The sequence below is a fragment of the Filicampus tigris genome, chromosome 14 (genome assembly GCF_054856515.1).
Source record: "Filicampus tigris isolate MCC_2025a chromosome 14, RoL_Ftig_1.0, whole genome shotgun sequence".
In the NCBI taxonomy this organism is placed as follows: Eukaryota; Metazoa; Chordata; class Actinopteri; order Syngnathiformes; family Syngnathidae; genus Filicampus; species Filicampus tigris.
The window spans coordinates 14,587,004-14,602,573 of record NC_141230.1 but is presented as its reverse complement, the minus strand read 5'-3'; the positions used below and the strand labels follow the sequence as shown (position 1 = coordinate 14,602,573).

Below are 15,570 nucleotides of genomic sequence, written 5' to 3'. Positions count from 1 at the left end.
GGCGCTATCATATCCTACATCCAGATTAAAAAAAAAATGCAAAAGAATCAAAGAAGGTGACGTGTGCTCTGGCGCTTTGGTGGCTTTGAAAGTGTATGTTATGCAAATTACGCACGGTTTTTGTTTTTGTTCAAAAGAGTTTCCTTTTTTTTTTTTTTTATTCAAGAAGAAGAATTTCATTGGCCGTTGAATGCGTCAATCACCAGCTTAGCAGTTTGGTTGTGACTGCAAACACAACTGATGAATCATTCATTATGCAGGGGTGGTACTATTTACGCACATAATTTGTTTATTGGCTGTTGTTGAACTTCTGACACGGAAAACATTTGTTTATTGGATCAAGTAAGCAATCAATCAAACCTAAGGTCCAGCCTATGTTTTGAAATCTCGTGTGGCTAAATCGTTAAAGCTAACTCAATCTATGACAGAAAATATGTACAAAATATACGTATCTGATAGCAACATGTAATGGTTAGAGCAGCTAATAACGTGGCTTTATGGATGTCAGGCTTGTTGTGGACTAACTACTGGAATACTTTTACTGGACCCTTGTCGATGTAATATGATCATTGATGATGGATGATGAAATTGTGTCGGACATTTGAAGCTGTGAAATGCTGAGTTCCATATTTTTTTGTGTCAGCGATTGTTTTGTCTTAAATGCTCGCCGAGCCTTCAGATATGATTGTATCCTATAATGTTTGGTATCATTCGAATCTGCGGAAACTTGGTTTTCTAACCATATGTAACATGCCCGGGATTGCTTTGAAGTTATTCTGTGTATAGCGAGCACGACGCGACAACCCACCTGTGGGCCGGTGGAATTGCAATGGGTTTTAAGAAATTTTTTTGATGTTGCCTGCTCTAAGAATGATTTGTGGGGAATAAATGCGTTGTGTCATGTGCTAGTCTTAAAAACGTCACTTTCTGGCAATTGGAAATTGCCTGTCTGATGGGAATAAACATATACATGTATGTTTTTCCATTGTTATTGAATGCATCATTGTACAGTCCCCATTTTGCCACGCCCGACTGAGTAGCTTATGCATACGGAAGCGTGGAACTGCCAGTGTGGAGTAAACATTTTGGACTGGAAAATATGTTTGAACGTACTTACAAATACTGGTGTTTGGGATAAAATGTCCTACACATGTGAAACTTCCTACCGTAGGCTGATTTTGACACCCTAACCTAATTATGTCCTCAGTGCATGATTTCCATTCAGGATTTTTTTTGCATGCCACGATGAACTAATTTGAATTTGCACATGCGCATAGTCCGTGGCATTCGTTAGGCTTACAGTACGTATATGTACAACACCCGTGCATATGCTGTTGCATTGGTTATGAAGGTCGCTGTGTAAGTAGTTAGTAAATTTTATGATTAAAGCAACATTGTCATTTGTCAGGTAAGTTGATTGGACTCTCTTTTCATTTTCCCTAATTCTTATGTCCAGACGTCTGACTGCGTGAAAGTTGTGAATGAAGGCGGGCTTACCAAAGCGCCATGATTCATTGGCAATTGAGACTGTCTGAAAATCATGAAACATGGGAATTCCAGAGACTTGACTAAATGTCATTGAAATCCGTGAACAAGATAAAGCACACTTTATATTTGAAAAGGCTTGCCACTTTAATATAGAATGCTTTTTGTTTTCTATCTGAAATAAATCACACGACACATTTACTGTTTTACATTTTACTTTGTGATTATGTCACATTAACATTCTGCATACTGCAAATGCACATAAAAAATATCTTGATTGATTTCAATCGATAAAAAACCTCAAGGGCTTACAACTGGCTTTCAGAATTGACAATAAATTCTTTTTGTGTATGTTAAGGTTTTTAATGTTTTTTTTTTTATTATTACAATACAACAAATTGAATCCAATTCAATTCAACTTGCTTCCTTAATGAGGACGAACAATAGATTACATTGACTGATGGCTACAACACAGTTATGCAATCTCACAGCATCTTGAAGATGTGTCTGCGTATATACGATAGCTTCATTCCGTACACCAGGGGGTTGAGAAGCGGCGGAATAACCACAAATTCTAGAGATAAGAAAATGGCAATGAAGGGGTTCATCTCCTCCACACTGTACCGGCTCAGTGCGACATCACAAAAGGCAATGAAGGAATAAATGACAAAGGAGACCATGTGCGGCAAACAGCTCTGGAATACTCTCCCCTTGAATTGGGCCGAGCGTCCCCTGGTGGCGTTCATAATGCGCGTGTACGTGTACAGGACGAAGACCAACGGGAGGAAAACAGTACAGATGGTCATTAACATGCCCACCACGTTGTTAACCACCGTGGACACGCACGACAGCTTGACTACATTCCAGTTGGCGCAGAACACCTTCTGGATCTTGTTGCCGCACAGGGGCAGCGTTACGGACAGGTAGATGACCGTGGTGAGAAAGACAACGGGTAAGAGCCACGCCATGCCGGCCAGGATCAGAGCCTTTTTCACCGTCATCCTGGTGTGGTAGTGCAGCGGGTGACACACGGCCAGGTAGCGGTCGTAGGCCATGACGCACAGCGTGGTCATTTCGTTGCAGCCGTACGTGTAGATGAAGTAAATCTGCGTGAAGCAGGCGGCGCGCGAGATCAGGTGAGCGTCGGACGCCAGGTCCAGCAGGAAGCGGGGGAAGAAGCCCGTGGAGCCGTACAGGGCGTTGAAGGACAAGCAGGCGATGAATATGTACATGGGCTCGTGAAGGGTCTTCTCGCGGCAGATCGTCAGCACGATGGCCCAGTTGGCGCACACGATGAAGAGGTAGAGGAGGAGGCACGAGACCAACGCCGGGTAGCGGTATGGGCCGATGTTTATGAACATGGTGAGGTTAAAGTAAGGAAACAGCGTTAGGTTGGGCATCCTTACATTCCCACACCCGCGTGATCGCCTGACTACCTGTTACTTGACACCGTCTGCGAAAAGAGAAAAAGTCATTCGATCTTTGCGCCATATGAAGAATTTAAATGCAAAAGCCGTCAAGCGCCAAAATAGAGCATGTAGAAAAAAAATAGAGCATGCCATTGTTTGAATGTGCGTTTTCTAGCCCTGCAAAACCAAACTACTATGTAAAACCCCGTTGAAAATAAATTACAGAAACGGACGTGTCATATCATTTTTTGCTGCACCTAACGTCATCTTACCTGTATTTTTTTACAGTTCTCTATAAATGAGTTGAGTTGAATTTTTTTGTGGCATTTTGACCATGAGAATTAATAAAACAACATAAACATGACATAAGTAATATAATGTACTTTTTATTTAGTCATTAATTTTACATGCGGGGAGGCGCGCCCTATGTAATATAATTAGAGATTACTTCACCTACGATTATATGAAGATAATTACGTTGATGTGGTAAAGCATATTCTTTGGCATATGGTTGAAATGAATAATGTTTTTTTTTTTTAAATGAATGATCACTGAAAAATCAAAACATCTTACACATTGTCCATTTAAGGGTTAGTTCAACAGAATGTCATTCTAGCACACTCAGCTGCATTGTTTTTCCCAAAACCTAATATGTACCATTTCAGTGTAATTTTATGTTTATGGAAACATTTTAAACTTGTCTGTTTTTGAGTTACAGTAAATAATTTTCTTTCAGTTCGCGATGAGATGAAATGATTGGTACCTCTACTATATGTGATAAATATATGGCTATGCAGCGTCCTCGTCATTCGCCCCTCGGGCCATGAGGTGTTCCGATAGTTTTACGTGAATTAGAAACGAGGAAAAGAAAAAAAGTAGAAAATCAGTTTTTTTTTGTCCATACAAACAAAGCAAGAGATATAATTGTGCAATAATCTAATTTATTTGTTACATGTTGATGCACTTTTATGCTTTATAAAACATTTATGTCTGAATATTGGGGGGCTTGGAACGGATTAGGGCATTTACTGTTTCCTGTTTGTCTTTTCTCTAAAAAAAAATCCTCCCAAGTCCTCTGTCTCTCTTTTCGTGTCGTTCTCAACTTGCTTCCCTTTCAGCTCTCTCAACACCTTCATCTGGCTCTGTCTCATTGCTATTCATCTTAATACTCATTATACTCGCTAGGTGGGAAATTCAACTCACCCAGGAAATAGTCAACAAGCAGACAAGCCAACCATTTTGACATTTTTGCCCACAGGGTGACTTGAACTTGTGCACTTTGATTCCTAAGCCCGGGTCCTTACAGACTGAGCTACTGTTACAAAATTTCAGCAACCCAGTCTACAAATAACATTTATTAAGATTAAGGCTACTGTTGCGAGCTGCTTGGTTTAGTGTTAGTCGGGTTAACTAAAGCTGGCAAAAAAAAAAAAAAGCCTGAACGTGCCCCGCTAACAACACCCCTTTACCCAGCCAGGCCCACTCATTAAGGTTGCTCTAAAACCCTCGCTGGTGGGACTGTCTCATCTTGCAACAATGTCACTGTGCATCAGCACTTTACTAAACTGGTCTCATCAAAAGCACTCAACACATTTACTGCTCGAGGCTGAACTAGTTTAAAACATCCATCCTTTTTCTATTCAACTCGTCGTGTTCAGGATCACTTGAGCTGGAGCCTGTCCCGGCTGACTGTGGGACAAATGTAGACCCCACTTTTTCATCCCACAATTTCACAGCACATATTGTACAGCAGGCAGATGACATTCACACTGTCACTGAGTGGAAACTGAAACCACACTGCCTGCACCACAATCCAGAGACGGTTACCACTACACAATCAGTAACTCTTTGGTATGAGTGAATGAACGAATGTAACTTTTTTAAAGCGCGTTTGCTCCGTGGTTGTTTCTGTTTGTCCTCTCGACATGAAATGAGGGCCTCAAGGATCTTTCGAGATATACAAAGAATACAAGCATGATACAGTGACAAGCCATAACCTGCATACTTACCGACACGTGTCTTCATGATCTTCTCCATGTGCTACGGCTCACGTTTAGAGAAATACCCATCATGAGTGCATGCGCCTTTTAATGCTGTTTGTTAGCACCCTTGGGACTTGATCTGATCCCAGTGCGCTGGGGGGGAAGTAACAAAGTAAAAATAGTATACTGTACTTTTTTTTGTATCTATTTTTTACTTGAAGATTTATTTTGTGGGACTTGTACTCCTTACATTTCAAAAGAGATATACTATCGGTATATATTTTCTACTCCTTACTTTGTCAAAGTAGGCTTGATACTTTTTTATGACTACGCAACGTAAAAAAACAGCAGCGGCAGCAACGACATTGGAGAATGTGGACCAGGCAGCGTCAACAGCAACAGATTTGATACGGCAAAATATTTCCCTCCTGTGGCTTTATTTGAGAGAAATGTTGTCATCTCCAAAATGATTTGTGGTGAATGAGTTGTCTAGTTCCAACTTAAATACTTGCAACTTCTGGCATTTCCATGTATGGTGTAATTTGTCATTTGTTATTAGAAACTATTTTAGCATACTTTGCTACTTGGTTCAGAAAAAAACACGTTGTTTTGATTGCAAAAAAAGCTAAACTAATATCTTGAACAAAAACATCGGCATGTTAGCATGATTTGTTTTAATTTCTCTTCTCAGTAAAAGCACTATGTAAGGTCCGAATCTCACTTTTGCGCTGAAGTCGTTTTTTTAAGAGTTCTATATGCACTTGTCATTTACGCGAATACGTCCTTCTAGACTTTTGACACATCCATCACATGATCCCCATGACACATGAATGAAGGTGGCTTACCAAAGAGCCGGGATTTATTGATGTAGGAGGCTGTATGGAAATGATGGAACGTGGAATTTTCCTGAAACTTGTGAATGTAATCGAAATATGTGAAAAAGATAAAACACATTTTCAATTTGAAAAGGCCTTACACTTTGAAGGAGTAGATGCCTTTTTTTAGTATGAATAAAATCCAATTAAATAAAATGTTTTAGAACACTGTGCTTAAAATTAAAAGCGTGTTTCCAGATCCGTCAATAAGACAAGTGCACATACCATGCTTTAAAATATTGAAATCGATTAGCTTCATCTGTCAGAAATTATTCTGCCCACTAACTACATTGAATTTAACTGATTAAGAAGTTGGTAATGCTTTACTTTTGGTAAAGCATACCAGGAATCCAATCAAAATATAAAAGTATTTGTACAACTGTTCCACCTCTGTTCTAGCCTCATCCTTTTCATAAACGCTGATGATACACTCTTCTGACCTGCAATTGACTAGCAACCCGTCCAGGATGTAGCCCGACACTTGCCCCAAAGTCTGCTGGGATAGGTTTCTGCTCACCCGGGGCCCTAGTGAGGACAAGAAGTATACAGATAATGGATGGATAATTTAGGTGCTTTTGCTGCTCTCATCTTTTTATCAAAGGGCCATAAATTTCACTCCATACTGTATAGTTTCATTACAAAGGAATAATAAATGACCATTTTTTAACATAAAAGGAAGGTTAATTTTAATTGACTGCCCATTTATGAAGTTTAACAATCAAAGTACAAAACATATATAATATAAAAGTCTCTGTAGAGGGACTGACATTTATATTGTTCAACTGTAAATGTACTTATGCAAATTATGATCAACACACACGCATTAAATAAGCAACATGGACACCACCTGCAAATAATTATTGACAGTTTATTATTATTATTATTATTATTTTTAGAAGGGAACAGCAATACATGGTTATCCTTCTGTATGATGTGATACATTTGTACATGAAAATGTGGAATGTCAAATTGTTACTTATATCTATGTCTAGCAATTTGGTAAGCATTTACATGTCACACGTCCAGTCTCCTTTCTTTACAAATACTGTGTAACCATTTTGAACCATAAAAATAAACATTCGACTCAAAATATTGTTACTTGTCTTTAGTTACCCTATCCTCACAGCCAGCCGAAAAAGAAAATTAGTGTAATGAGTCATAAGTGTACAAGCCTTGTCAAGTTTTTTTTTTTTTACTACTAATTTACAAACAGCATTTAAATAAGACACCGGGCTCTCTTGTTAATTTGCACAAAGCTCACTATTCACTATTCATCCCTTCTTCCTCCTAAAATATTGTAAAGCATTGTTGCGAACCTTGGAGAGTTTCAGGCCGTAGATAATGGGATTGAGTAACGGCGGAATGGTGAGAATCTGGATGGCCATGAAATTCCTGAGACTCTGAGGCATGGAGCGGGTGCCGTAGCGAGCGTACATGAGGTCAAAGAGCAAAGCCACCGTCACGTTGAGCAAACACAGTAGATGCGGCACGCACGTCTGCGTGAACTTCTTTTTCCCTTCTTTTGACCTGAAAGCTAATTTAACCAGCTGCACGTAAGAGCACATAATGAAGAGATCGTGTCCAAAGTAAAATAAAATATTTGCGAATCCGACGATGCTGTTGGATGTTGTGGGACCGCAGGACAGTTGAAGGAGGGACCAATTCTCGCAGTAGAGTTTGTCAATGTGGGAACCGCACAGTTGCAGTTGGGAGCTCATGATCGTCACTATGGCCTGGCCGAGCATAGGCATGAGTCTGGAGAAGGTCACCAACAACAACACCCTGCATTTGGTCATAATGGAGTGATACTCCAGCGGTCGAGATATGGCCACGTAGCGGTCGTAAGCCATCACGGCTAAAACGGCGATTTCAGATGCCGCGTAAGAATAGATGACAAACACCTGCATCAGACAGCCGAAATAAGATATAATGTGGATCTTTGATAACAGATCATGAAGAAATTTGGGGAAAAAGGCCACCGTCCCATAAAGGCCATTAACGCATAGATTACACAAAAAGATATACATAGGTTCGTGCAGTTTTTTCTCCAGTATGATGGTAACAATAAGAACACCATTGACCAGCAAAATGGCAGCGTAGCACAACAAGGTAACAGCAAACAGAAGCACTCGGAGCCTCTGTGTCATGTGACTCAATCCTGTCAAGTGAAAAAAGGTAAGTGTAGTTGCGTTTGTCATCCTTGATCCATTTGACGCATTGACACCCCTGGCTTGTTTTCTCCGTCTTCTCCTGCACTCTGCTCCTCCCCTCTTTACGTGACTTTGGTGACAGGATGAGGACGATGAAGATGTCCCTGCTGGTCAAACTGGACGCGTCTTTTTATCCTTTGCTGAGCACCGCAACGCTCCAATCAGAAGGCAGCAGTGTACTCCAACACGAGGGAATTACAGTTTACAGCTATTCTCGTTTATGAAAGAAAATGTGTCAAATTAGTTATACAAATTACGCCGAAGGCGTACAGCTTGGCAGGTATGCTTTATGTACAGCACTTTGTATGCAGCTATACTTGTTTTTAAAGTGTTCTATAAATAAAGTTGAGTTGAGTTAAAAGTACAAAATATATTGATATAATATAAAATATTTCTAATATCAGTCATGGTATATGGTTTTTTTCACAATAGAGTCCTTGAGTTTTTATTTTGACTTTTGAGGTCGACACCAGGGGTACCAATCACCGGGCCGCAGGCCACTTTGAACCGGGCCGCGCCGGGTTGCCCGGATGAAAGAAAAAAAGAAACATACAGTATGATTTAATTATTATCCGAGGCTGAAAAATATTTTATTTTGAAAAGTAACTGGATTCCCTCCGTTACATCCATCTTTGACTCTTTAATGCATGTCAAGATGTCTCTGTCAAGGAATGCAAATATGAAATGCGCAAGCTAGCAAATGAGTAAACAAACAGACATATTTGGAAAGTCACACACCCCGCCCCGTTAACGGTGAATAGTTACAGGGTAACCGCGAAGGGTAAACACTTGTATGAACCGGTCTGTGGCAGAAAAAATGTTGGGGACCCCTGGTCTACACAATAAATTCTATACAAGATGATGTATACTCTTCTCTCTCTCTCTCACTCACAAACACACGTGCACACACACACACTCTTGCCTAAAATTGTCTGTCTGTTTCTGAGTTTAATTTGTTTGAGTTTAAATCAATATAAATACTTTAGTGTCATCTTACTACGTAGCGTTTAGACTCATGATAGAGTTTAACATGCTAAGATTGTATTCATTCCCCCCGTGACTGAAAAGCAGTCAAATGACAAAACAAATATAAAAGGCCCTGTAGAGGAATTGACATTTGCTCAAATGCAAATATAACATGCAAAATTATGGAAATTGTCAATATTTTTTTTTCCCACATTACATAACCGTCATGTAAACCAATGCAAAAAAATACTGACATTTACTGTTATTATTTTCCTTTATTTATTTTATTGAGAAGGAAACAGCAATGCATGGTTATCTTCCTGTGAGATGTGACAAATTTGTACACGCAATTTGTTGCCTATCCATCCTCATCGATTTGGTGAGCGTTTATGAACCTGTATGTCGTGAAACAAGTCTCCTTTTTTAACAAATACTGTGTAACATTTTTGAACCATAAAAAAAAAGATTCAAAATATAATTGCTTGTCTTAAGTTATAGCCTCACAGCCAGCTGAAAAAGAAAAATCTGAGAACGAGGCATACAACAACAACCTTGTCACATAACATTCGTTTTCTTATGATTAATTTACAAAATAGCATTTAAATAGAGACCGGACTTTCTTGTTCATTTGCACAAAATAAGTCTTTATTCACTATTCATCCCTTCTTCCTCCTAAAATATTGTAAAGCATTGTTGCGAACCTTGGAGAGTTTCAGGCCGTAAATAATGGGATTGAGTAACGGTGGAATGGTGAGAATCTGGACGGCCATGAAATTCCTGAGACTCTGAGGCATGGAGCTGGTGCCGTAGCGAGCGTACATGAGGTCAAAGAGCAAAGCCACCGTCACGTTGAACAAACACAGTAGATGCGGCACGCACGTCTGCGTGAACTTCTTTTTCCCTTCTTTTGACCTGTAAGCTAATTTAACCAGCTGCACGTAAGAGCACATAATGAAAAGATCGTGCCCAAAGTAAAATAAGATAATTCCGAATCCGACGATGCTGTTGGATGTTGTGGGACCGCAGGACAGTTGAAGGAGGGACCAATTTTCGCAGTAGAGTTTGTCAATGTGGGAACCGCACAGTTGCAGTTGGGAGCTCATGATCATCACTATGGCCTGGCCGAGCATAGGCATGAGTCTGGAGAAGGTCACCAATAACAACACCCTGCATTTGGTCATAATGGAGTGATACTCCAGCGGTCGAGATATGGCCACGTAGCGGTCGTAAGCCATCACGGCTAAAACGGTGATTTCAGATGCCGCGTAAGAATAGATGACAAACACCTGCATCAGACAGCCGAAATAAGATATAATGTGACTCTTCGACAACAGATCATGAAGGAATTTGGGGAAAAAGGCCACCGTCCCATAAAGGCCATTAATGCATAGATTACACAAAAACATATACATGGGTTCGTGCAGTTTTTTCTCCAGTATAATGGTAACAATAAGAACACCATTGACCAGCAAAATGGCAGCGTAGCACAACAAGGTAACAGCAAACAGAAGCACTCGGAGCCTCTGTGTCATGTGACTCAATCCTGTCAAGTGAAAAAAGGTAAGTGCAGTTGCGTTTGTCATCCTTGATCCATTTGATACAATGACTCCCCGGGCTTGTTTTCTCCGTCTTCTCTTGCACTCTGCTCCTCCCTTCCTTATGTGACTTTGCTGTCAGGATGAGGAGGATGACGATGTCCCCGCTGGTCAAACTGGATGTTTCTTTTTATTCTTGGTGGTGACCACAACGCTCCAATCAGAAAGCAGCAGTGTACTCCATCGCCAGGGAATTACAGCTATTTTTGTTTATGAAAGAATATTTATTTGATGGTCTCATATCCAAAGGTGTGCTACTTTTGAAAGTGATTTCATTATTTGTTACTTTTTCAGACCAAAATCCCTGTTCCGACTGTCGGTTTCACTTGTGTCCCATCTCAATAGAGCTGGCCGCATAGCTTTTACCAAAGGAGTCATCTGGGTTAATGTTTGAAACTGACTAAACACATTTACATGGATTTACTGTATACAACAAGCTATTCACTAATACAGGTCATTTTTCACTTTGCCCGTGAAAGTCGGCCGAAGTTTGCAGTCGGAATCGTTAACGGACGCTCCGGATTAGAGCCGAAATGGGCAAGACGAGATCCGTCTAACAAAAAAAGAGTTTTTAATATTATTTTTTCCCGAACAAAAATTGTTATACGGCGTGCACAAATTGAAATGATCAAAAAACGTATAAAATACGGGGAAAACGTACAAGTTGACAGGTATGCAGTCAGAAAGCTCACATATTTTTCTGTTTGCTTGTACATGGCTGTTTGTAGTTAGTGTTAAAAAGACAAGTGTGGGAGCATGACCAATACGCACCTCGAACAGCATAACCAGGGATGTACATAAGCGGTGCGCTGGTGTGCATGAGGACCGGACATTGAATATTGTGCTCCAGTTACGCGTCTTTTTTTGCGCACTTTCAAAACACGCCGATTGTCTTGCCTAGGCTTCTGACACACCCATCTTGCGTAACCGTAGGCCGCTGGCGAGAATGTTATCTGTGTTGCTGCGCCACGGACTGAATAAAAAAATATTAGGCATAATTGTCTTGTATATTGTCACAGACAAATGTTTGGGTGGCAACACTCACGTGTCAGTATGACGTGTAAACGTGGGGAGTGCACATGCGTTTGAGCGCGCTACATCCGAGCACAGTGCCTGGAAGCGATTGCGTGTGTACAGTATAGGAATATTTTCCTGGCTAATGATCATTGAATTCAATTGTTAAGCTTTCAGTCAATAAAGCACAGCTCGGCAGTGTTATCAACACTTTTGTCTTTGTTACTTCACTTCTGGCCTCTCAGGCTGTCACATCAGTATCCAAAGGGCATTTGGCCACTTGGACGCCGGACGGGAGATGATAGGTTAGCTGCCTTAGAGCTAGCGTTAGCCACGGTATGACGAGGGATCCTGGAAGTTTAAAGCTATATTAAATGAAAAAGGAAAACATTAGCAAAATTTACGGTTGCTCCACCAAAGCACCGGGGTTAGCTGCCTTAGAGCTAGCGTTAGCCACGGTATGACGAGGGATCCTGGAAGTTTAAAGCTATATTAAATGAAAAAGGAAAACATTAGCAAAATTTACGGTTGCTCCACCAAAGCACCGGGGAATTCTCTGGTTCCAACACATAGATGCGTCTAAAAATAAATGAAAGAATGAGGCTTTATAAAGCGCTTAGATAAAGCGTAGATAAAGCGCTATGTAAGTGCACTTAATTTACCATTTTGATCAAATTGGATTTTTCATTTTTTCATTTTGGGAGTCCAAACTCTACAATTTAGTCTATTTTATATCCGTCTATTAGAGTGCTTTTGTACACCTAAAATTGTGGTGGTCTGTAATAATATCTTCTAGGTCGCATATCAGAAACAGATGTAAAGTCCCGGAAATAAAATCCTAAATGTTGATCTCTTGTCTCGTATTCATCTTTTGATGTCAAACCTAAATGTATTTAGTCTATCGTAAAAAAAACTAGTATTCGAGGGGAGTGTCATTGTCCTGTTTTTCTGGACTCCTCGTATGTTACTATGATGTGCGGAGGGACTGTGGACACGTTTCTGTGACTAGGGAATGTGTATTCCCACTGCCATGTACTGACAGTAGATTGATGTCCTGGGGATAGTGGACACATGACCCTGAGGTTTAATCAGCATGTTTACATCACGTCTGTTGCTGTCTTGTGTGTTATAGCATCATGACAAAAGGGAATTACATCAGCTAATCATCTGTCTAATCAATACTGGGGAAAACATGTTTGTCTCATCTGCTCTTGTTTTGGTACTTTTCTTTTTAAACAAAAATGACACTGTCATTAAAGGATTTGTTTGGTAAATAAAAAACAGCAAACAAACAGGAGCCATATTGGCCATTGTTTTTCATGTTATCATATTTAAATTATAGAGGAGATTTCATTTCATTTAAAGAAAACAACCCAGAAAAAAAAAATAATATTCCGCAGCCTTTTTGAGGCAGGTGTTTTGGTCAAGCATACTGTCCAGATTTCTTAGGTTTGGGAAGTGGCTTCTCCAGACGACATGTTTCATCTCCTTCCAAGGATGTTTGATAGGATTTAGTTCAGGGCTCATAGAAAGACACTTCAGAACACTCCAATGTTCTCAGCCATTCTTCTCAGCGTTTTTAGTTTCGTCTGATTTAGTCTGTCTGTTTATCCATCCATCCATCCATCCATCCATCCATCCTTCCATCCATCCATCCATCACAGGTGATGTAATTAACCAAAAAGCTCCAGTTTTGTCTCTATCCAAAAGTACATTTTCCCAGTCTCCCAGAAGCTCTACCTTGTCAGTACTGTCTATATTTTGACGAATTCCAGTCTTAGCATTTTCAAGTCATTTCAGTGACCATTGTGGGTTTTTCTTTTGTTAACAGAAGGGAATGAAAATGGCTCCATGTTTGGAGAAAATATTTGAGGGCTTTCGTCACAGTACCCTACCACCACGTATTTTCATGGCATAGTCATTTTAACGCGAGACACAGAATAGCAACTAAAAGAAAAAAAACATTTTTTTGGGCTTTATTTAGCAAAACAAGTATTTAGTTGCCTTCCAGCCAGCAAGAATTCTGGCTCACACAAACTGTTTAGGGTCCGCTGATAGTGTAGTGGTACACACGCCTGAGTTGTGTGCGGGCAGCGTGGGATCGATTCCCACTCAGTGACAGTGTCTATGTGTGCCCTGCGACTGGCTGGCGACCAGTTCGGGGTGTGGTCTGCCTTCGCCCATTGACAGCTGGGATAGGCTCCAGCAACTCCCCGCGACCCTATATAGGATAAGCGGTTTGGAAGATGACATGACATGACATGACAAACTGTTTATGTGACCCTGAGACACATCAGTCATGTGAATTCCCGATCTTAGGTAGTTGTGTTTCAATCGTACATTCCAAACACCATTGGAAACACGAAAAAAGACTGATGGATGAGGACATGTTCTGTAAATATTGAATGAAAATCCATGCCAGAACACTGAAAATGCACCATGGCTTTTAGTACGCCAATGAGCCAAAACACATAACCAAAGGCAAAGCCTGGGAAACTTAGGGTTCCAGATTTCTGTAATAGTTGCTTGTAATAGTCTTATTAATAACTGTGGTGTGTCCTGTCCCACTGAACCTCATATTTAAATTGAGCTGTGGATATTTTCGGTCTGATTGGAGGAACAATTCAGGAGCCACCAGGACTTCAACGTTTCGCTTGCAAGTTGTTCCATCACGCACGCATGCCACATTAAGTAATATTGACTTTATTTGTAATATTTACAATATGTGATTGATGATATTTTGACTTTCAGAGCATCGTCTACATTGACAGCTCAAGAAATTTAACAAGCAGTAGTGAATGTGACTAAATGATAATGATGAAACATTGTCTGCCTTCTAAAGCCATTTTTGGGACATGTTTTTGCATATCTAGATGACCCTCCATTAATCTTCCTCTTCCATGAATGTCTGTTTATGTGTTTACATTGATTTATAAATGTTGGTGTGACGTACAAATAGCACCAACAAGGCTCTACTTTACCTTATCAGTACAGTCAAATTAAGAAATGGAGAACTCGGGTGAGATTGCATACTTGGTAATTGGGGACAGTTGAAGTATTTGTATTTCTCTATATTGTTGCTGTGGTACTATTGTATGTATGTATGTATGTGTGGCCAACACTTTAGTCATTGTCATTTACCTGACAATGTATGTATTTTTTTAATGTATCTGCTCAGTTGCCAGCCAATAATCACCCCGTTCAAACTTCCCAAGAAAAAAGAAGCCTGCAAACAATTTATGTGGAACAAAAAGGTGTTTTTCTTGCAAGAATCTCACTAAAGTAGCTCTCTTAAAAATGTGAACCAAATGTGATGGCAATATCAGTTTTTTATTATATTTCCACATCTATTCCTCCACTGGGCTAAGTATTACTGCTTTAGCCTGGTGTTCGGAAAAGACCTGTTCAGAGGATTGTGGGGTTGTGCAGGTTTAACCTCGGAGGTTGCATAGAATTTCACCATCCCTCCACCTTTCAAATCCCCAAGAATTAAAATACCAGATGAAGTTGCAGCAAATGTCAAATCAATCCAGAAGCAAAGCCAAAACAGTATTGAAAAATAACCTTATGCTGAAAACATCGTAATAAAAGAGCAAACATTTCACAAATTAATTTGTGGGCAACTGAGTGTGAAAGCATTTGTTTGTGGACAAAATCAATTAAATTTAAAGTAGTGAAAAAACAGTCAGCTGTGGTGCATCATTTACTGAAATAAAATATGGAAATATCAATTGAAAAGAGCTATTTGAGTAAAGTTAAGTAAACGACAATTCCCTATTGACTGTTCGACTTCGTACAGGTGTACAGAAATACCTACATAAATACATTTAAAAGTACAAAGTAACGTTTGTATATGAGGTGCAAGTATCATTTTTTTCCACTTGGGTTCGCCATCCTCATGTTGTTGCGTGACTTTAAATGTGTGTGTGTGCTTCTCAAAGGTGTGGCCTTGTCTGTTAAGCGACAAGGGAGTCAGCATGTGAGAGTGGAGGCTTGTCTGTAGCGTGCTCAAAATTGTGGCTGGCTGTTCAAGG

General features: G+C 40.0%; 3 protein-coding genes across 3 annotated transcripts; all 3 read right to left on the bottom strand.

Moving 5' to 3' along the window:
* Positions 1–1,851: 1,851 nt before the first annotated feature.
* LOC147136484 (olfactory receptor 6N1-like) lies at positions 1,852–5,051 on the bottom strand. The gene is made up of 2 exons (XM_086051825.1): positions 4,904–5,051; positions 1,852–2,938 (listed from the first exon to the last, which is right to left on the bottom strand). Exon 2 carries the CDS (start codon positions 2,883–2,885, stop codon positions 1,971–1,973), a length of 915 nt encoding a protein of 304 aa, XP_085907951.1. The 5' UTR covers positions 2,886–2,938; positions 4,904–5,051; the 3' UTR covers positions 1,852–1,970.
* Positions 5,052–7,022: 1,971 nt separating this feature from the next.
* On the bottom strand, positions 7,023–7,949 carry LOC147136483 (olfactory receptor 10G7-like). The gene has a single exon (XM_086051902.1). It carries the CDS (start codon positions 7,947–7,949, stop codon positions 7,023–7,025), a length of 927 nt encoding a protein of 308 aa, XP_085908028.1.
* A 1,634-nt stretch (positions 7,950–9,583) lies between these two features.
* Positions 9,584–10,510, bottom strand: LOC147136482 (olfactory receptor 10G7-like). The gene has a single exon (XM_086051917.1). The coding sequence runs from the start codon at positions 10,508–10,510 to the stop codon at positions 9,584–9,586; it is 927 nt and encodes a 308-aa protein (XP_085908043.1).
* Between the last annotated feature and the right edge of the window lie 5,060 nt (positions 10,511–15,570).